The following is a 22,421-nucleotide window of genomic DNA, read 5'->3' on the forward strand; positions in this document are numbered from 1 at the left end:
TAAATCTGTTGAAATGGTCTCGTCGTGGCTCTCCTGCCAACCCCCAAATCGGTAAGAAATGCACTCTATCATCCCTCAAGATCAGCTTTCTAGCCGATTTCAGGATGCTGAACCTTTTGTGGGAGTGAGGCAACACACACACCGCATGCCAGCTCTCTGTTGCTTGCACCCCAGTGATGGACCTAGCATTCATTCGGAGCACTCATTTTGATGACATTTATCTAGATCTTTTTGCAATCTGCTCTAGCAGTTCAGGACAAATTACTTAAGAGACATTGCTGTATTCTCATGAATATTGCTGGTTGTGTATAACTGGAGTGATCCAAACATTCCGTCTGTGCACAACATGTTCAATGGAGACTCGTGGATCCTTCATGATCACAGATTCTACTTTGGCCATCTCTTTGTTGTTATGGGGAGTTGCAAGCCTTCTGTTTCCTGGATCGTCTTCAAAGCTGTTGCTGCCACGTTTAAATTCCGCTGTCCAGTGTCTGATCCTGTGGAGTGATGAGGCAGAGTCGCCATAATCATATGCCGCAGGTGCTACTGACTGCCTGCAGTATTTACCCTTCCTTTTGTCAAAATGAAACTACACAAATATGATGGTTCAATTTATTTCACACAAGCGTCTGTAACGGTGAAACAATTTAAAGCTATTTTAATGAAGATCTGCAGAATGCTTCTAAAGGGTGTAACAATTATGTGCTAAGAATTATGTGTTGTTACTGACTGCCACGGGAGAGAAAGTATCATTCGGACAAATCTTTTTGACCATATACGGTGGGCCTTTTCTCAGATGGGGTAGCATACTTTTGTGGCTCGCAAGGCACATAAATAACAGGCCAGCGGGCCTTCATAATGTTGCAAAATGGAAACAGTACGGGGGCAACATTTTAGTTTGATATTGGGGAAAAAATGGTTTTATTAATTCCAAAAGCCTTCCACAGTGATGGAAGCCATCATAGGGTTCGGACACAGTTCAACAGAAAATTCTGCTGTTCAAGTCTCATCTCAGTGAGATTTGTGCAGGACATCCTGCTGGATTGTATATCTAAGTTTTTGGGCACATATTCAGGTGAACAACTAACACCCCTTCCCATGCCCATACATTATTATAGAATGTGCTCCTGTACAAGACTCGTGAGGGCAAGATGTTAAGCTATCCAGTTCTCAATAAAGTTTATATCTAGTTAAACAAGGAAGAATAACTGTGCTTCCAGTCATTTTTGGGGTGGGGTGGGAGGGAAGAACTGGCAATAAACAGCGTACAATTTTAGGAACTCCAGCCAACAGGTTGAACTATAGCAGAACAATACCAAAATGTAGCAACAGCATTTCCCGTAGTTCACAAAAAAACAAAACAAACAAAAAACAATGCATTTGCTGGCTGTATCTAACCTAGTGTGCGAGAGAACTGCTTCATTCCTAGAAGAAGAAAAATACAGCAAACTCCAGGCAAAGGAAGCATGTGGGCTGTGTCTGGGTGTCCCCCCACCCTTTCTCATGCCCAGCTAGCATCTTGCACTAGGAGTCACGTGGAAAGACAAGACTTAGAAGTGCTGCCATGCTACATCCAAACGACACAGGTGGAATCAGCAGGAGGAAAGAGGGAGAATGAGCAGGATGTCTGGTGTGTGAATTCAGAATCACAGCACTCACACATACGCACACGCACACATAAAAGGGCTGGACTGAACCTGTCTTTTTCTGTTCCCAGTCCAAGGGTCAGAGTAACTCTGTACTCGTCCAAATTTACAAGTTTTTCTTTTTTTAAAAAAAGAACACTCCAACTAAACTGAAGTAATTTAAAAAAAAAAGAAAGTCAAATGTTCTTTTCAAGGCAAGAGGTGCCTAGAACTTTGGCTGATATAAAGAAACACGACCGCTAAGGCACCCGGAGGCTATCTGACAGTGCGTCGGCGAGAACTTGGTGGTCAGGACCACGTCGTTGTGCGAGTAGAGCGAGCGGATCTCTTGCAAGGGGGCGGCTTCTTTGGGCAAACAGTCCACCAGTTCACTGCACTGGGTGTCAAATCCCAACAAGCGAATCCCGTAGCCGTGCGGGGAGGAGATCATCCGGCCGTCAGGGCTGAAACAGAGTTCTTTGATGTAGCCCCGGCCGACATTGGCTTCCTCAATGCAATGAGTCAATCGGAGGGAACAGCGAGGAGAAACGGGCCGGACCGGAGTTCCTTCTTGGAATTCGTAGACACAAGTCCACTACAGCAAGGGGGAGAAAAGCACAATTAATCCACTTTGCTAACTGCCAGTTCATCCTACTCATGTGGGCCCACAAACATAACTTGGACTACTGCAATGCGCTCTACGTGGGGCTACCTTTGAAGGTGACCCAGAAACTACAACTAATCCAGAATGCAGCAGCTAGACTAGTGACTGGGAGTGGCTGCCAAGACCATATTCGCTCCCGGTACATTTCTGAGCACAATTCAAAGTGTTGGTGCTGACCTTTAAAGCCCTAAACGGCCTGGGCCCAGTATATCTGAAAGAGCGTATCCACCCCCATCGTTCAGCCCAGACACTGAGATCCAGCTTTGAGGGCCTTCTGGCGGTTCCCTCCCTGCGAGAAGTGAGGTTACAGGGAACCAGGCAGAGGGCCTTCTTGGTAGTGGTGCCCACCCTGTGGAATGCCCTCCTATCAGATGTCAAAGAAATAAACAACTATCTGACTTTTAGAAGACACCTGAAGGCATTTCTCTTCAAGAAAAGAAAATTATTTGCATATAAGGTAAAGTAAAAGGTAAAGGATCCCTGGACGGTTAAGTCCAGTCAAAGGTGACTATGGGGTTGTTGCGCTCATCTCGCTTTCAGGCAGAGGAAGCTGGCGTTTGTCCACAGACAGCTTTCCGGGTCATGTGGCCAGCATGACTAAACCGCTTCTGGCGCAACGGGACACCATGACGGAAACCAGAGTGCACAGAAACGCCGTTTACCTTCCTGCCACAGCAGTACCTATTTTATCTACTTGCACTGGCATGCTTTCGAACTGCTAGGTTGGCAGGAGCTGGGACAGAGCAACGGGCGCTCATCCCATCGCAGGGATTCAAACCACCGACCTTATGTGATAAACACACACACACACACACACACACACACACTACCTCTTGGTCATCAGTGTTACTTGAGCATCGAAGAAGTGTTGCCCATCCTTTGGGATGGAGCTGCAGCGATGTGATGCAGTTCCCACGATCTCTCTCTCCGGGAACTTCTGGGGTTAAAACCTCAAGACTATTGCGTGGAGATCCACCTGCTGTGAGAGAAAGCATCACTGTCACTATCCCCCTTTCATTTCCCAAACTTCTTGTCAGCCAAAGCAAACAATGGACCATAAGAACTATGGTATGAATGGAAAGTCTACTGTACTGCGCTGGGCCCAGAGCTCATCGACACACGCAAGTGTGTGGCCTGTAGTTATCAAAGGACAAGCATGAAGTTCTGAACCAGTCCTCAAGCAGCCTATATGGAGTTGCAAGGCTGCATTAACTTTATTGAATCTGAATGTAGGAGACAGTTTTTAGTTTCTGGGACACCCTTGTTGGTGGAACACCCCCCCACACACTTGGTTTAACCCTGTTTTAACACACCTTCTCGCTGGGTAGCTCGTACCATATGCTTCTCAGACACTGGGTTTGTGTCACTCTGATGACACGGTGACCCAGCGCTCCGAGGAATGGACGATGTGGCGGATGTCAAATCTGAGAAGAAAGCAGTAACGTATAAAATGAAATGTACAGAAGGGAGCCTGTTGAACCATTCAGTCTCCTGTGTTCCATCACTTTAAAGCAGTGGTTCCCAACCTTTCTTTGGCCATGCCCCACCTAAGCATCTCCAAAATCCTGATCCTCCCCCCGACATATAATTCTTATTATTCAAAATGTGAACTCCTATTCACGTGGAGGAAGCCTAAAAGGCCATTCACTGTTAATAACTGGTTCTTGAATTGCCCCCCTTAAAAATCAAATTGCCCCCCTTTGGGGCGTGTGCCCCATTTTGGGACCCACGGGTTTAAACTCTTCCCTGTGGATGTCTGCTAATGTCAGAGCCCATGGAACTTCTTGATAAGCTTCTAATTTGGGGAGGCATTATTTACGTTTCTCTTATTTTCCTCCTAAGGTTGTGGACAACAGTTTGTATTAAATGGTTACTTGTCATAGTCGCAGATAAGGAAAAAGGCAGCAGGGTTTTTTTATTTAAAAAAAAACCCACAACAACTCAAAACCAATACAAAGCAAAGATTTACAAACTGTCTGCTGTGAAACCCTGGGATTCTGGAAGCTGATCAGAGTTCTTCAGTGAGTTAGATCAGTACAGTGGTACCTTGGGTTAAGTACTTAATTTGTTCCGGAGGTCCGTTCTTAACCTGAAACTGTTCTTAACCTGAAGCACCACTTTAGCTAATGGGGCCTCCTGCTGCTGCGCCGCCGGAGCACAATTTCTGTTCTCATCCTGAAGCAAAGTTCTTCGCCCGAGGTACTATTTCTGGGTTAGTGGAGTATGTAACCTGAAGCGTATGTAACCCGAGGTACCACTGTAATGGTGAATCTGAAAGGCATCTTGCACACACCACTACCACTGTTCCTTCCACAGATGCTGCAGCCACAGGGACGCCTTGGGGCAGGGGAAGTGTAACACATTCAGTTCACATGAGCTGATGGTGGAATCACAGCAGGGACTATATATGAACTTGGAGCGCATGCCCTAAAACACTACCCAGAATCCAATACATCATGTAAAGACTTTTCAGTGGACAAGTCAATCTCCTTTTGTAAACCGCTTTGAGGGGTTTTTTAAGCAATGAAACGGTGCATAAACTTGATGAGATGCAATAAATAACGAAGGGTCTGGCTAATTCACTGCTCACAGCACAGCTCCCCCAGCGCTAGCTATCTCTTGTTAGGCAAATGAATAGCAGACATGACAGGAGTATATACTAATCAAAACACATGGACTTACCCGAATTGGATGTTGTTCTCCTAGCTCTTAAAATCGGATAGCTGACAACCTCTAAGGATTTGGTTAAGTCAAGATCGTGTAAGATCAGGAGATACCCAGAGGAGGTTGAGATCAACATTTTGGAACAGTCTGGTGTCAACCTCATGCGCATGAGAAAGCGGGTGTGAAAGAACTTCTTGTGAGGGCAACCATCTTCTGTGCACCTGGGAAAGAGAAGCATCAAACCACATCCACCATCGGCTTCTAGTTTCAAGAATTCCATTTTATTTATTTATTTATTAAATTTCTATTATCACCCTTCATCCGAAGATCACAGGGAGGTTTACAATATAAAAGCACAAAAATACGTACAGTGGTACCTCGGGTTAATTACTTAATTCGTTCTGGAGGTCCGTTCTTAACCTGAAACTGTTCTTAACCTGAAGCACCACTTTAGCTAATGGGGCCTCCTGCTGCTGCCGCGCCGCCGGAGCACGATTTCTGTTCTCATCCTGAAGCAAAGTTCTTAACCTGAAGCACTATTTCTGGGTTAGCGGAGTCTGTAACCTGAAGCGTATGTAACCCGAGGTACCACTGTAACATAGTAACGAACATACACAATACTCCCTCAGTTTAAAAGGTCACAGATTATTTAATTACCCAAAGGCCAGGGAGGAGAGGAATGCTTTTGCCTGGTGCCTAAAGATATGTAACAAAGGCACCAGGCGAGCCTCCTTGGGGAGAACATTCCACAAGCAGGGAGCCACCACAGAAAAGGCCCATTCTGTTGCTTTTCATGGAGTAGGCACATTTGGAAGAACCTCAGCCATATATTTAAGGTGGTATGTATCTTAACAGTAATATAGTGGTCATTGTAACTCCTCCCTTTCTACTTCCTACAGTCATACCTCATGTTACGTTTGCTTCGGGTTATGTGTTTTCCGGTACTACCCGGAAGTAGCGGAACGGGTTACTTCTGAGTTCTGCCACTCGCGCATAAGCGCCAAATCATGCTGGCACCTGCACAATGCGGCGCTTCAGCTTGTGAACGCTGTGGGTTGCGGACGTGCCTCCGTCACGGATTACGTCCGCAACCCGAGGTTCCACTGTATAATGAAAGAAGGAGATAAGGCTGGTCTCACTGGGTTACTTTTCTGGTCTGGGGTTTGTCTGCTTACAAGACAAGGCTACCTGAGCCAGATCTCATGGAGGAAATTTTGCATTAACATATCCAGCTACAATGGGTGTTTTGCTGTGAATACTGAAAGACTGTTGAGACCAAACCACACAAGTTCCAATGTTCTTTCATTCCTTCTCTCTTTCTCAACTGTTCCATGTTTTCAGGCTTAATACAATCACAATATTGTTTAGTAGTGACAAAGGATTACTACCTCAAGCCATAGGATTGGTTAAGTATGAAGCATTGTAATTGTAATTCAGCAATTAGTATTTAAACTCCCTCTCATGCTTTGGATCCCAGTATGTTTCTGGGCACAAGTCAGTACTGACCTTTAAAGCCCTAAACAGCCTCGGCCCAGTATACCTGAAGGAGCGTCTCCACCCCCATTGTTCAGCCCAGACACTGAGGTCCAGCTCCGAGAGCCTTCTGGCAGTTCCCTCACTGAGAGAAGTGAGGTTAAAGGGAACCAGGCAGAGGGCACCTGCCCTGTGGAATGCCCTCCCATCAGATGTCAAGGAAATAAAATATCTGACTTTTAGAAGACATCTGAAGGCAACCCTGTTTAGGGAAGTTTTTAATGTTTGATGTTTTATCGTGCTTTTAATATTCTGTTGGGAACTACCCAGAGTGGCTGGGGAAACCCAGTCAGAGGGGCAGGGTATAAATAAACTATATTATTATTATTATTATTATTATTATTATTATTATTATTATTATTACAGTGGTACCTCGGGTTAAGTACTTAATTCGTTCTGGAGGTCCGTTCTTAACCTGAAACTGTTCTTAACATGAAGCACCACTTTAGCTAATGGGGCCTACTGCTGCGGCTACGCCACCGGAGCATGGTTTCTGTTCTTATCCCGAAGCAAAGTTCTTAACCTGAAGCACTATTTCTGGGTTAGCGGAGTATGTAACCTGAAGCGTATGTAACCTGAAGCGCATGTAACCCGAGGTACCACTGTATTATTATTATTATTTGGAACTATCAAGGGTTGCTTCAAGTGAGCATGCTCAGAAGTTCATTCTTATCAACTGAAACCAGAGTTATATCTGTTATTTGAATTTTGAGAGGGATGCCTTGGCTTACTGCAGACTGTGGGGGTATGGGGATGACAGCAGACAGACTTTTACCCAGCCCCTTTTTCTATACACATCTACTTGGCACTTGTTCGATTTAACCCACACACTGAGTCTATGCAACCCCAGGTGCCATAACACTATGTTTGCAACAGGCAAGTTTGCAAATGAGGTACAGAATAAAGGCATTTCAGAGCAACAGACATTTATCTCCCTCAATATTTCCATATCGAGAGGGATGCCAGTTTAAAATCTGCTTACCTGTTGGTATCCCAAATGATAACATTTCCATCAAATCCCGATGTTACCAGCAGTCTTGTGTTAGTGTCATATTCAATGTTCTTTACCCAGCTAGTGTGACCATGCAGAGTACACACTTTCGTGTCCAGCTTCCTCAGATCCCAAAGTGCTATGGTAGTGTCATCAGAGCAAGTTGCAAACAGTCTGTTATCAAGAAACCTACAAATAAAATGGACAAGGAGGGAGGCCATTTCGTATCTTGAAATTCATGCAAAACCTCTCTAAATCGGCCCCCCCAAAAGAAACTTTGCGATGACAGCCACATGAAGAGAAATGCCAGGATATTGATTTTCATAACATCTTGATGTGGAAACAAAGACAGACATTGTCAGATTGGAGGTGTACATTCGGGAGCTAGCTAGAGTTTCAGAAACAGATTTAGCAAGCTGCCAAAATGCATTCCCATGTTTGGATTGGTTTCATCATCCTTTCAATGCACATTTGTTCCCGAGATTTCAATAACTTCAAAACATGCAAAATTTCAATAGAGCATTACACTGTTATCTGATGCTATGAGCTGTCCAAGATGCACACACACCTGTGCTTCTTTAGGGAAGGCACCAGCCGAAAAACAAAAATACTTAGCAATTTTTGGGGGGTGGAGTGAGAGGACGGCAAGTGACCATTACAACTATTTGGGGATGGGCGGTGAAGCAGTGTACAGAGGGAAAGGTCCAACTTGTACACCAAGAAGGCAGTTTCCTTGGTCATCACAGACTAGCTTCACCCCAACAAACAGATTCAGGGATGGGCAATGCAGACAGGGGCTGCCTCAGTTTTCTGTGGCTGTTTATGGGCAACAGCATTCAAGTTCTGGCTTGGGTTGCAGCAAAAAGTTAAAAATTAGTACTATGACTCTCATTACTAATTGATGGGAGGGAAAAACATAAAAGAGAAAATAGAAGATATGTTTGTCACTACAGCATTAATGCTTCCAGAGCTTAAATAAAACAAGTACTGGAATTTTAGATATCTGTAACTGGCTTTTATTTCCCCGCCAACCAACCTGATATTATTTACACAGTCCTCGTGAGCTTCGGAGAGAGTTTTGATGTGCTTTGAAGATATGGGATCAAAAAGAAGGACTTCTGTCTGTTCACAAGCAACAGTTAGCACTGACCTGGATAGGAAAGAAACAAGAAACAGGCTATTATGCCCAAAGAAACTCAACACCCTCTCAGTGACATCTGGTAAAGAACAGAAAGGTTTCCTTATTTAAAGGGCACACAAACACAGAGCTGAGACGTGAATAATAGTTCCAAAGGCAGAGGCGTTCCATGGAGTAGCTTGCAGAATTTCTACGCACTGGATTTTTTAATTAGAACCACATTTATTTTCTCTCATTTGCTGCAATGTAGTGGATCGTGAATCAATTAATTAAATGCCACCAACTGATCACATGTTATATGACCACAATCAAATGGTCCCTGAAACCAGAAGGCAAAGGGACCTGCTCCTCTCACTACCAAACCCAACCATATGTTTAATTAGAGTGTATTATACTACTTTAACTGTCACAGCAAGAATTCTGGGAACTTTGGCTTATTAAGGGTGTTGGGAATTGTAGCCCTGTCACCAACTACAGTTCCCAGGTTTCTCTGGGGAAAGCATTACTGTTAAAGTCGCATAACAGTATGGCATGCATGTTACTTTGCTCTTGCCTACCCCAAAAGGCCACTCCTCTTTGATCAAACTTCAGTGCCCAATTCTCCTCTCCCAATTAGGTATGTGCAACAAACTCTTAGGTGTGATGTCATCATGTTCATTAAGTAAAACCAAGATGAATACCACTCAGTTGCTTCTTCCATAAAACTCAGAAAGCACACTTCCAATGCCAATTGACTCACTAGTTGCTTTGTCAATGGACTAAGCATTAGGACCACTATTTACCAAGCATCACTGGGGGCGAGGGGTGCAGAATGAAAGAAAAGAGGGGACAGAGAGAGAAGAGAAGACTACTCCACATTTGCTGCAATGTAGTGGATCGTGAATCAACTAATTAAATGCCACCAACTGATCACATGTTATATGACCACAATCAAATGGTCCATGAAACCACTCCTGGTGTAGACAATGCTAGGCTAGACAGACAATGGTCTGAATTGTTATCCGGCAGCTTCCTATATTCCTGCTACTAGAAAATGCACAATAAGTACTGAAGCTTAGACTGGGAAGAAATGCACTTATGGACATCAGTTATTGATAAACTGTAGGCATCAGAGATATGCCATGTGTTTCCAGGGATGCCCAACAGATGGGGTGAAAGCGCAGAAAACCTTGTGGAAAGTCAGGGACAAGTTCATAGAATCACAGAATTGTGAAGTTGGGACCCTAAGGGTCATCTAGACCAACCCGCTGCAATGCAGGTATCTCAACATGCAGTGCCCCCCCATCCAATTTGAAACCATACCAGACCCTGCTTATTTGCAAATGTGCTAGCTGTTTTATTGCTGCGCCACTATCTCTAGTTGATGTAAGACTGAAATGACGGTGGATTTACAAATCAGGTTTAGGTTATTTTAAAAAAATCTGTATGTGCCATACGAATGCACACCAACAGTTTTAAACGTGGCATCAACCCTCATGTAGTTTATGAATACTGTGTTCTTACATTCATGTTGGAATACACTGCAAAAGTCTTGTGGGGCCAATTACTCGACTGTAGAATTCCTCAACGCTTTCACAAACAGTCACAGGGGGCAGAAAGATCCGAAATCACATTGCAATGAAATACAGTATTACAGAAGATTAAGATATGGGGACGAAAGTCAGTAAGCATGTGCAGGGCACAATTCTATGCTTCAAATTTCAATACCAGCTGCTAGACCCATACTTCAGGTTTTTGGGTGGGTGGGTGTATGTATGTATGTATGTGGGTGGGTGTGACAGAGAGAATATAAAGAAGCGAAACATAATGTAGCTCACTATCTAAATAGATCCCTTTTGAACACTGCAATACTCTGCCCAGTTCTGGACACCACAATTTAAGGATATTGACAAGCCGGTGTTTATGCAGAGGAGGGCGACCAAGATGATCAAGGGTCTGGGAACCAAGCCTTAAGAGGAGGAGTTGAGGGAGTTGGGTATTTTTAGCCTGGAAAAGAGAGATGATAACCATCTTCAAATATCACAAGGGCTGCCACAAAGAGGATGGAGCAAGCTTGTTTTCTCCTGCTCTGGAGGGTAGGACTTGAACCGAATAACTTCAAGTTATAAGAAAGGAGATTCTGACTAAACATATGGGAAAACTTTCTGACATTTACAAATTCCTCTGTAAATGTAAAATGTACAGATTCCTCTGTAAATGTGGATATGGATGGTTGTACTGTTATAATTAAATACTTGTAAAATCAAATAAAATCCATTTCAGGAAGAAAAAAGAAAACTTTCTGAGAGGAAGAGCTGTTCGACAGCGGACCGGGCTCCCTCGGAAGGTGAAGGACTCTCCTTCCTTGGGGTTTTTTTAAAGCACAGGTTGGGTGGCCCCCTGCCCTGTGCGACCCACCCGAGCTTTCTGCCTCGCCGAGGGGGTGAGTCTAGATGACCCTCGGGCCCCTTTCCAAGGTTTTACGATTCTCGGAAGGCGAGCTTCCCCCACCGCCGGTCACCTCCGCCTTCCTTACCCGCCAGGGGAGTACTCCAGGTTGAAGACGGCGCCGTGCGTGCGGGTGATGGGCGACACCGAGTCGGCGGGCTGGATGGCGCCGTAGAGCCCCGTCATCGCCCGGAACGTGTCCCTCGCCGGCTCCACGCAGCGGCCGCCATGGCCCAGGCGCCGCCCGCGCACCCAGGCGAACAGGCCCCCGCCGGGCACCGAAACGGCGGCCGCCACCGCTGCTGCTGAGGAGGCTGCTGCCGCTGAGGCGGCGGAGGCGGCGTCCGGGGGCGGCGGTTCCCGGGGGGGCGACGGAGGCGGCGGCGGCGGCGTCTGGTCCCCCTCGCCGCGAGGCGGCCGCTCCGGCGTCGGGCCCCAGCGCGCCTTCCAGCTCATCCCGAGCCCGGCCCCGCCGCCACCGGCAGCGGCATTCCTCTCTCTCCCCCTCACACACCCTTCGGCCTCCTCCGCCTCCTTCCCCGCCCGACTTCCGGTGCGGGGAGCACCCTTCGAAAAGGCGCCGGCCGGAAACACGGACCCGGCTCCGAAGGGCCGCCGGGATTCCTTTCCCCCAGAGGGGAGGTTCGCTGGCGCGCCCTGCTTTTAAAGCCTCGCCCCTTATGAAGGCCACGCCTCCTCCTTTGTGGGTCGCCCCGCCCCCTATGATTTCTGCCCCCCCCCCAAGCAAGCTGGGGGGGCGGGAGCGGGGGAATAAAAAATAAATTGTTACGGAAATTAACGGGGGGGGGGGCCACATATTATTATTATTATATTTTTTAAAATTATTATTATTATCTTTAAAGTTGTTAAATGATACAAATATTATGCCTGAATGTATCCTTTCAAATTGACAGCTCATGGAAGTTACCTAGCTTTAAAAATAAAATAAAATCAACTCCTTTGCCAGTTTCCTCCATTCCAAAGCTATTTTCCCCCTGGAAAAGGACTCCAGGAAGTTCCCAGAGGTGACAATTGCTGGGCTCATTGTTAGCCAAGGGAAGCCAAATCTCATCACCCGACTCACCTCAGGCTCCAGACACGCAAAGGAACTTCCATTGTACTTTTGGGTGGTGGGCACTTAAGACAAATTTGTCTATGCTAATCTTATACCTGAGTCTTGCCCTGCCATGTCTGCTTATGCTAATCTTGTACCAAGGACTTGTCTGGACATGTTTGCCAAGGTTAAACAAGTGTAACCCCTGTCTACCCCTCCCCTTTTGTGACATGTCAGTGATGCTGTAGGAACTGTATTCTGGGATATGGTGGGAAAATTTTAAAAGTCTTTGTCACCCCATCCTGGGGGTTCAAATTTGCAGTTTGAACCTACTGTGCAATAAGCTTTGGTCTACAGCTATTTGCTCCGGTTGGCTGGAATCCTTCCTTTATTCCACAGGGACCCGCGGGCTCTGCCCGACCAGCTGGGGGACTGAGCAGCCTCACACCTAGATTTTTCCGTAACAAAATGTTTGTGGGGGAACATTTGTAATTTACCTAGGAGACCCCTGTAAGCAGGTGGAAACATTAGCAGGATGGCAATACCACTTGTAATGTAGTAATTATTATTATGGACAAAATGGAGAGGCATAAAATACGGATTGCTAAATAATACGGATATGCAGTTGAAAAGGTTGACAATAGGTCCCATGGAGGGGAAGGTGGGATTCAGAGAAATCTCTAAATATGGATATGCATTTTGCATTGTTAGAATTGTAAAATCAAATAAAAATTATTTCCAAAAAAAAATGTCGGTAACTTGGGGAGGAGTGATCTTGCACTGTTGAGATTGCCGTGTTCCTTCATTCCATCAGATTTATCTGAATTTTTAAAAATAAACCATGTGTTTTTGTGTGTATTCTCACTGAGTAGCAGATCCATCTGAAGTGTAATTTCAGCACTTATTAGAATGATTTCAAATTGCCAGCTGGCTGCTAAGATAGTACACACAGCCATTGCTGCCAGAGTAAATAGAGGAGTAAACTGTTTTCAGGGATTTAGAAAGCATACTAGTACCATTATACTTGACCATTTTTATCTTACTTATTTACCAGTCTGAAATGGAATCCAATGATCAAAGTACATCATTAAACCTGCAGAGATTTACTTTCTTGGTTATTTATTTAGCTTTATATTTTCACTGGCTTCCTAGCATACCAGGGTTAAATATTGACTTCCTGGAAGACACAGGATGATGAAATGAGAGGCTCCGTAATTACTCTTCGTAGGCTCACCCTATTAATTTTAACAGATAACTTGGGAAACCTTTCACATCTTTATGATTTGAGTTTGAGATGGAGCAGATGGAAATGTTCCTAAGAAGATATATAGGGGTATAGTTTATATATAGTACTTGTAAAGGGCTATCCTCTTCAGCAGGGCTTTTTTTCGGGGGGGGGGGGGGCTTACCTGAACTCAGTTCCAGCACCTCTTAAGTGGGTGCCATTATAAGAGAACAAGGGAGGCATTCATGATGAGTTCCAGCACCTCTTTTTCTAGAAAAATAGCACTTCAGGACTATTGTGCAATAGAAAGTACATTTCCCTTCTCATTGGATTCTTTGACTGCCATTTTTAACTTGTACCCGCCACTTACTAATTAGTGAACTTTGGCCCTAGCATCTGGAGTCCAATTTCCTTCCAAAGATTTGGATGCTATTTGGTCTTCTCTTTCTCTCTCAGTGTCCTTCCCATGGTGTAGTATTCTGGGTTTGGCTGCATATCTGTGAACTGAGCTATGCGATTTGCCATGGCAAAAAAGGCTGAAATGGCGCCTATGTCCCAGGCATCTTCTCGGTCAAACCCGTGTGCCTCCAGCTTCTGAAAGTGTTCTTTGGTGATGGTATCTGCTCGACAGACAGCGAGTGCAAACTCGAGCATGGCTACCTCGCGATCACTTAGGTCAGCCATTTTCCAGTTCACCATGATCTGCACAGAAACAAAGCAGCAGGAAATCATCAAGACAGCTGCTGGGGTACGTAATGGCCAAGTGTGGGACATAAAGGACATACTGTATATACAGGCAGCATCCCACCAGTGACAAACAGACCGAGGGCTGAAAAGAAGGATTAGGGAGTGACATTGAATATGAACTGCAATGCATTGCTGCAAAGAAGTAAAGTGTTTCCCCAATCTTTGCTCTTGTTTTGGGTTGTTGGCATTCGGCTGTCTAAAGAACTAAAGAAAAAATGGAGTGCGCCTCCGGGGGTGAACTCAAACCGCTAAGTTAGCAGCAGTGATTTGACCTCCCTAGGACGCAAACCTGGGCAGTGTGTATGGAGGTCCAGGGATGCTCAGACAACCAGACCCACCATCTCAGCCTCACTGATGTGGTCCAAAAGAAAGCAGAGCAACATGATTACAACCAGCTTGGCTGTACAGAAAAGGGAATATTGCCAAGTGCATCTCCTCAGCTTTGTGGCATGAGAATTAGCACCTAGCAAACTGCCCTTTTCCATACAATTCTTAGCATTGGGCAAGGGCCTTTTTAAACACTGCGGCATAAGACTTTTAAATGCACTTATCTAGTTATAAAGTGCCCAGCATCTTGCAATGTTATAGTCTTCCCCAACCTGCTGCTTTTAGATGGACTCCAATTTCCATCTGCTGCAGCCAGTTCGGTCAATGATCAGGAATGATAGAAGTTCCACTACAAAACATCTGGAGGCCACCAGGTTAGAGAAAGCTAATATAAACTAATCATAGGTTTGTATAAATATGAATATAATAAATTATAATCCCATAATTTTTGTTCAGTAATCTTTTGAAGCTTCTTTTAAATTGCTGTACCTTGGTTTACGAACAGTCCTGTTTACGAACTATTCAGTTTACGAACTCCGCAAAACTGGAAGCAGTGCTCTGGTTTGTGAACTTTATCTTGGTCTATGAACGGAAGCCGAACAGTGGAAGGGCACCGGCAGCGGGAGGCCTCATTAGGGAAAGTGCACCTTGGTTTAAGAACGGATTTGGTTTAAGAACGGACTAAGTTCGTAAACCGAGGTACCACTGTATATGCTAATTTACAATCATATTTCCAGTGCACTGCACAAAAAGGAAAAAACCTACTATAAAGATTTCACCAGAATAATTTGCATAAACTGTCATTCAAATTCAGACTCAAGTCCCCTTCATGCAATTCATTCATCTCTCTCTCTCTTTCTTGCAAGCTGTAGGTAGAGTCCAGATTTTTGCCTGAACCTGGAACAAGCACAGAAGCAAGGTCGCAAGTGGAAGCTTGCTAGTTAAAACAGCACAGAAGTGAAGCGCGCACATACAGTGGCGTAGCGTGGGTTGTCAGCACCCGGGGCAAGGCAAGTAATTTGCGCCCCCTAACCCGTGGATTTGCGCCCCCTAACCCTAACCCCCAGATGTTGCGCCCGGTGCGGCTGCCCCCCCCTGCACCCCCCACGCTACGCCACTGTGCACATACACACTAAGACTAGCAAATACGGGTTCTCGCCTGATCTGCCAGCACTGGTTTCTTAGAGTACATCCGATGTAAGGCACTGTGTGCAATTGCACAGTAGGGGACCTTGTTTGCAACACTCGTAGCCACGATAATGAGCTCTTTGTCAGCCATGCTAAGGTTTCCTGTGGGAGGAAAGACGTGCAAAGGGTGGATCATATATCTAGTCATGGGAATGAGTCACTTAATCCTGGGCTTATGCGCTTATACCCTGTATCTGAGTTTGAGGGTACTATGCATCTGTTCTATAATTGCTTTAGTGCCTAGGTTTTCAACCAGTGTGCCGTAGCACCCTGGGGTGATCTGAATAATAATAATAATAATAATAATAATAATAATAATAATAATAATAATTTTTTTTAATTTATATCCTGCCCTCCCCAGCCAAAGCCGGGCTCAGAGCGGCTAACAACAGTAAAGTGATACGACATTCTAAAATCATTTCATTATAAAATCAGTTCAGATCAGATTAATGGCAACCACTGGGCTAGAGTTCTGTGAGGATTGCCAAAGGAGGGAGTCAGGCTGTGCCCTGGCCAAAGGCCTGATGGAACAGCTCTGTCTTGCAGGCCCTGCGGAAAGATGTCAAGTCCCGCAGGGCCCTGGGAGCCAGTGTGGTGTAGTGGTTAAGAGCGGTAGTCTCGTAATCTGGGGAACCGGGTTCGCGTCTCCGCTCCTCCACATGCAGCTGCTGGGTGACCTTGGGCCAGTCACACTTCTCTGAAGTCTCTCAGCCCAACTCACCTCACAGAGTGTTTGTTGTGGGGGAGGAAGGGAAAGGAGAATGTGAGCCGCTTTGAGACTCCTTAAAGGGAGTGAAAGGTGGGATATAAAATCCAAACTCTTCTTCCTCTTCTTCTGGTCTCTTTGTGACAGAGTGTTCCACCAGATCGGAGCCACAGCCAAAAAAGCCCTGGCTCAGGGGTGCTGTGAACAGCACTGGCTCCATCCTGCCCTCATTCCTTCCCTCCTCTCAAGTTCTGGGTGTTGTCTAAGTCAGCTTGGTTTCATTTCTGATGAGGGGGTGGGAGAACTGAAGCCCCAGAGCGCCTTGGAAGCTTAGGGAGCCCCAGGTCCACCTTGAGGCATCTCATTCATGGCATGATGCAACTCAGGAACCTGAGGACCTTCCCCAGATTGGCCCAATTTCCCCTATAATTTGGAGTGCACACAGAGCCGACGCTCACCCCAGCATATTTTGGTGTGAACTACTCTGGGATTTCTCTTTTTTTATGAGAACTGGTATAAAAATAGAAAAGTAGATGATAATAAAATTGCCACTGGGGGTTTATGACCGTTGGGACAGGAAATAAGATCATAGTCTGATCGCCATGCTTACCTGTCTCCTTGTTCACGACGGCACTGAAATAAGCAAGGAATGCTCTGAGTTCTACTGGGCGGTGAGACATCACCTTGAGCACGTTGGGCAAAAACCCACGCTGTTTGGGAATCGAGGGGGGGAAAGCTAGTCAAGACACCTTGAAATTGCCGTTAAGGGAAGAGTCTATACAATGCCATCTATTCTCAGATATGGCAGAATTAGCTAAGGGCCATTCACTAGAAAACTGCACGCTGATGCCAAGTCTCTCGTTCCGAATCATCCAAGCAGTGGAGAAGCTGACGTGCTTTGAAGAGAAGATCCTAATTTCTCAGCCTAATCTCTCTACTCAGAAGAATCAGGCAGTGGTAGAGATCCGCTGTCTGAGGCTCTGCAGAGCTGCTACCAGGCAGAACAGACCAGACATGGGGAATATGCCTGACTCTTTACTGTGCTTAATGACCGTATTTTTCACTCCATAAGACGCACCTGACCATAAGACACACCTAGTTTTTAGAGAAGGAAAACAAGAAAAAAAATATTATGAACGAAACGGTGGATGTATGATTTTTGTGGTTTGGGGTAGCCCAATGCAAAAATCCTGAGGATCCATGTGGATCCGTGCTTTGTAACCACGTTTTTGCGCCATTGCGGCCCCACGAAACAGTGGATGCGTGTGTTTTTTGGTGCAGATTGTAGCCATGGACATGCTATGTGATCAGATGGTGAATTTGGGGTGACACAATGCAAAAATCCTGAGGATCCATGGGCTTTTACCTCCCCCCTCCCAGGCAGCCTCCTTTATCGCTAGCGTCCCTTATCTCCCTCCCGATCGCTTACCGATCAGCTGCTTCCTTTCAACACTCCCTTCCCTCTTGTTTGCCTTAGTGTCTTTTCCTTAGCTGGAGCAGTTTTTTGCTCCTCCTTTTCTTCTAATTTCTCTCCTCATTGCTTTAGTATTCCTGTCTCCTCTCCTTGCAAGTTTGCTGTCTTTACCTCCCCACTCCCAGGCAGCCTCCTTTATTGCTAGCGTCCCTTATCTCCCTCCCCGATCACTTGCCGATCGGCGGCTTTGTTTCAACACCCACTTTCCTCCCCCCCAAAAAAGCATGATCTGCTTTTCGACCCTGGGCAATTCAGCTCCAGGGACCATGCATTTGCTCCATAAGACGCACAGACATTTCCCCTTACTTTTTAGGAAGAAAAAAGTGCGCCTTATGGAGCAGAAAATACGGTAACCTTTGACCCTCCAGATGTTGCTGAACTACAACTTTCATAGCCCTAGGAAGCATGGCCAGGGGTGCTGTGAGTTGTAGTTCAGTTCAGCAAAACCATGCGAGATAAGGCGAATAAATTGGCTGACCTGGGATTAAGGCAGCTTTTAAATAAAGTCTAGCGAGTATTCTTTGCCTCAATTTTGCAAGCCTCTGACATGCTAAACCTAATGGAGTGAACCAGTTGGCCTGCTAGGTGTTCAGCTGTCTTATAAGGTGATTCCAGTATGTCAGTCTTACCTTTGCTTCTTCTCTCTTCATAAGCTCTGCTATATCGTTCGGCAAATCCTCCTCCTTAGGTAGCGGAAAGCGCTCAGTGGACTTGGTGGCGTTCCTCTCGCCTGTGCTATATGCATGGTTCGAGGATACAGTTCTGGGTCTTACCCCAAAGCTCCCCATCGCACCAGGAGGCAGGAGCTAAAACACGGAAAGGAAGAAATGACCCATTTGCCGTAGTATCATGCAAAGTTGGCTCCGTCAGCTTCAAGCGTTATTTGTAAAACGATTAACTGCACAGTTTAGGGCCTGAAAAAACTCTTCGGCACAGGGATGGGGAACCTATAGCTGTACAGATGTTGCTTGACTTCCGCTCCCATGATCCCTGACCAATGGGCATGCTTGCTGGGACTTATGGAAGCTGGAGTTTGGCCATGTTTGCTGGGACTGATGGAAGCAACATCCGGAGGGCCACAGGTTCCTCATCTATGCAATAAAGCAATCTGATGAAAAGAGCTTGGAATCATAGAATTCTTGAGCTGCAAGGGACCCTGCAACCTTGGCGTTATCAGCACCATACCCTTATTTAGGTGGAAATAGCCTCTATTCTTTTGCAATGAAACAGACGTTTGTGCAATCCGAGATATGGGGAAATTGTGCTCTTAACGTTTACAGGAGTCAGGTATTTGTGTAACGGCCAGATAGCAACATAGGGAAACACTCTTTCTGCTGTTAAGATTGAAAGTTGATCCCACTGACATCTTGTTCCAAGGCATATTTATGGAGTAGTAAAGGCCTATTTAAATCAGCCTGATGTTCTTTGGATAAACACGGCCAAACAATTGTGCTGCACCAGGCTTGTCTTAAACCAAACAAGTGCCAACTTCTTGGAGAGAATATGGTTTGACTTCTCTCACAGAATGGAAAAGGCCAGTCTCTTGTCAGTTTGATCCTTGGCATTTTGCCACATCTTGCTTGCATAATTCTACAGCAAGGGCTGGTTGCTCTAGAGTAGATGCATGAGCTCGTGGGGCGGAGGGAATCCCATGTCCCCCTCACCAGCCTTGCAGTCTAGAACACTGGTTCTCAAACGGTGTGGCAGGAAGATTCAAGGACAATCAAAATAAACATTTAAACAGTTCAGTGTAGTATAAAGGTAAAGGGACCCCTGACCATTAGGTCCAGTCGTGGCCGACTCTGGGGTTGCGGCGCTCATCGCGCTTTACTGGCCATGGGAGCTGGCGTACAGCTTCCGGGTCATGTGGCCAGCATGACTAAGCCGCTTCTGGCGAACCAGAGCACACAGAAACGCCGTTCACCTTCCCACCGGAGCGGTACCTATTTATCTACTTGCACTTTGACGTGCTTTCAAACTGCTAGGTTGGCAGGAGCAGGGACTGAGCAATGGGAGCTCACTCCATCGTGGGGATTCGAACTGCCGACCTTCTGATCAGCACGTCCTAGGCTCTGTGGTTTAACCCACAGCGCCACCTGCACCCCTGTTTTACAATGTATTTCTTATCAATAATAATAATAATAATAATAATAATAATAATAATAATAAGTTGATGCAAGCAATTTTTCTTCTGAAAGTGTGACCCAGAGAATTTTTTTTAGAACCACTAACTTAAAAAGACCACTTTTGCTGAGGGAATAAATAATGAGAAGGGCACGTAGAGATGCTGGAAGAGTTCCCCACTTTCTTCCTCTTGGATTTACTTTAATGGCTGCGCATGGCATAAAGGTGACCAGAGAGAGGTGCGGGGGGGGGGGGGGAACACTGCAAGGCAAAACTGAAGAAGTCAAGTGCCTGCGCCAGCCGGAAGTCCCTCGGCTTTGGCTTTTGGCACTCACTCTCCTTAACAGGAGTTTTGCACCTCTCGCCCTTGGAGGAGCGCACCACCTTTTCGGAACCAGCGCTGCAGCCATTTGATCTCCCAGCCCGGCAAGCCGCCAGTCAGCGCAGAGCAGACAATATACTGTCCTAAGCTAGGGCGATGAATGGTCTGACTCGATGTCACCTGTCTGGCCAGGGGCTGAACTAGATTCACCTGATCCAGGTGCCCTCGGTCGCGCAAAGACGCACGGAGCCAATGGCACCATTGCGCCAAGGAGACGCGCGCCCCTTTCTGGACCACTGCCATCCTCCGAAGCGCGCATCGACAGCCAGGGTTGAATGCCAGTGGCGATGGAGATACTCACGGAGGGAGAGCCCCGACGGCCGAGCTTCAGGAGGCTGCTGCGGAGAAGCCGCCACATTGCCAAACCGCGGCTGTTTTCCTTGCGCTCCTGGGCGGCACCGACGGAGGCGCAGGCGAGGCGGAGAGCCGTTTTCTAGTAACCCAGCCAAGCGCGCTTGCAGGACGGCGTCTCCCCTACCCCGCCCACATTCCGACACTTCCCCAGTTGCAAGGGAAAAAAAAATCTATTTAGACCACAAGGAACAGCAGCCCGTGGAAGAGGAAAGAGTAGCAAGTCCCGCCCTGTTGAAATCCCTTAGTCAACAACAAGTGTTCCACAGCAGGAGTGGGCAGATTTCAAGTTGTAGGCACTTATCTGTTTTCTTCTGGAATCCTAAGATTCCCCTAAACTGATGAATTAATATGTTTAATTCTATAAGGTGAAGATGTTTAAGTTAAATTTCATAAAAATTGGGATTTGGAAAACCGTTAAAAGGACATGCAATGAAATTCAACCAAGGGAAAGCGAGGAAGTCACTTAACAAAGTTAATAACTGTAATTTTCAATAAGGCTATGATTTATGTTTTGTTATGTTTGTTTGTCTTGTGTGTTTGTTTATAATATTGTGAAAACCAATAAAAAAAATTTGGGGGGAAAAAGAGATTCCCCTAAACTGGGCCTGGTGCAAAATCCACGTACAGTACTTACTTCCTAACCATATGTATGTAGAGGCAATTGAATTCAGTGGAATTCATTCTCAGGTGATTGGTTAGGATTAGGACTGCAGCCCTAGAATTAAAGGATTCTGAATCCAGGAAGTTGACAGAAGGGACAGGAGCTCACAGTCCTTCCACACACAAAAAGCAATTAGTGGTTACCCAAGCTTTTTTTGATTTTAAAAATATAATTTGGGGTGGGAAGGCAGTTGTGCTGTTGCTGCTATTGTTAAAGAAAACATTTTCCAATCTACTGCAAATCACCCAGAGATCAGGAGATCCAGAGATTTCCTGCCTGCCCCCAATCTAGTGATTGGCAGCAGTTCTCTGCAGTTTTAAGATAAGCTTTCCGTGCCCTTCCTGGGAGTGAGGGATTGGACCTGGGCCCTTTTTATATCCGAAACAAATACTCTACCACAAAACTACAGCCCTTCCATCGATCAGAAAAGACACTACCCAGGTGTTGTCAGCTGAATGCAGATATATTGTAGTCATGGCATGACTGGTTGTACAAGTGTTGTCGAATTATAAGGGAAGGTCTGATCTTTAGGGTGTTTATCAGGAAAGGCCGATGACATTAGATGTCATTGCAGTAATTTCATAGTGCGGTACATCTCATTCTTGGACAATGAATCTCTTCTTATGCCCATCTCTCAAGGTCAGTATTTATTAGACTTTCTACCTCCAGGGCATCTTTTTCACAAAGAAAAAGCCTGATTTGATCTGGGATGTGAACTGCAACAGATCCCATACGAGGGCATCTAATCATGTGTTACAGAGCCTCTCATCTATGCAGGGGACAGAATTAGGTGAAGTTCAACTCCATTTTAGTTTTGATGTTTGATGAAAAATGCAACAAGATGTGAGGCTGTGAATAAAACAGAATGCATTTTGGACTCAGTACCTGCCTGCAGGTAGTTCTGAGATCTCCTGTACAATGGGCAAAGGCCTCAGGCAAGTTAGTGTTAAAGCAGATATGGAATCCAAACTTTAAAGTACATTCTTTCCAGGAAAGAAGTTTATACATATCTTACAATTAAGGTCAAAACTGCAACCAATGTGTGAGACAAGGAGCATGTTCCTTCATGGAAAATAGTTACTGTTTCCTTAATTATTACAAAGGGAATAAGCAAGACACCAATTGTGCTTAACAGAG

General features: G+C 45.7%; 2 protein-coding genes across 2 annotated transcripts; both read right to left on the reverse strand.

Moving 5' to 3' along the window:
* Positions 1-598: 598 nt before the first annotated feature.
* DCAF10 (DDB1 and CUL4 associated factor 10) lies at positions 599-11,649 on the reverse strand. Its single transcript, XM_028712262.2, has 7 exons — positions 11,131-11,649; positions 8,514-8,627; positions 7,469-7,666; positions 4,972-5,174; positions 3,603-3,713; positions 3,120-3,265; positions 599-2,220 (listed from the first exon to the last, which is right to left on the reverse strand). Exons 1-7 carry the CDS (start codon positions 11,496-11,498, stop codon positions 1,852-1,854), a joined length of 1,509 nt encoding a protein of 502 aa, XP_028568095.2. The 5' UTR covers positions 11,499-11,649; the 3' UTR covers positions 599-1,851.
* Positions 11,650-13,114: 1,465 nt separating this feature from the next.
* LOC114587984 (uncharacterized) lies at positions 13,115-20,749 on the reverse strand. The gene is made up of 5 exons (XM_028712896.2): positions 20,571-20,749; positions 18,393-18,569; positions 16,900-16,999; positions 15,555-15,685; positions 13,115-14,023 (listed from the first exon to the last, which is right to left on the reverse strand). Exons 1-5 carry the CDS (start codon positions 20,625-20,627, stop codon positions 13,751-13,753), a joined length of 738 nt encoding a protein of 245 aa, XP_028568729.2. The 5' UTR covers positions 20,628-20,749; the 3' UTR covers positions 13,115-13,750.
* Between the last annotated feature and the right edge of the window lie 1,672 nt (positions 20,750-22,421).

The sequence above is a fragment of the Podarcis muralis genome, chromosome 17 (genome assembly GCF_964188315.1).
Source record: "Podarcis muralis chromosome 17, rPodMur119.hap1.1, whole genome shotgun sequence".
NCBI lineage: Eukaryota > Metazoa > Chordata > Lepidosauria > Squamata > Lacertidae > Podarcis > Podarcis muralis.

Excerpts from the sequence above, each read along its gene's own strand:
- DCAF10 (XM_028712262.2), bottom strand. The coding sequence starts at position 11,498 with ATGAGCTGGAAGGCGCGCTGGGGCCCGACGCCGGAGCGGCCGCCTCGC. Across the intron at positions 8,628-11,130 it reads CTGGAGTACTCCCCTGGCGG|GTCAGTGCTAACTGTTGCTT; the intron begins GTAAGGAAGGCG and ends TTTCCTATCCAG. Across the intron at positions 7,667-8,513 it reads GACTGTGTAAATAATATCAG|GTTTCTTGATAACAGACTGT; the intron begins GTTGGTTGGCGG and ends TTTTATTTGTAG.
- LOC114587984 (XM_028712896.2), bottom strand. The coding sequence starts at position 20,627 with ATGTGGCGGCTTCTCCGCAGCAGCCTCCTGAAGCTCGGCCGTCGGGGC. Across the intron at positions 17,000-18,392 it reads TGAAGAGAGAAGAAGCAAAG|CGTGGGTTTTTGCCCAACGT; the intron begins GTAAGACTGACA and ends ATTCCCAAACAG. Across the intron at positions 14,024-15,554 it reads AACCAGTGCTGGCAGATCAG|ATCATGGTGAACTGGAAAAT; the intron begins GCGAGAACCCGT and ends GTTTCTGTGCAG.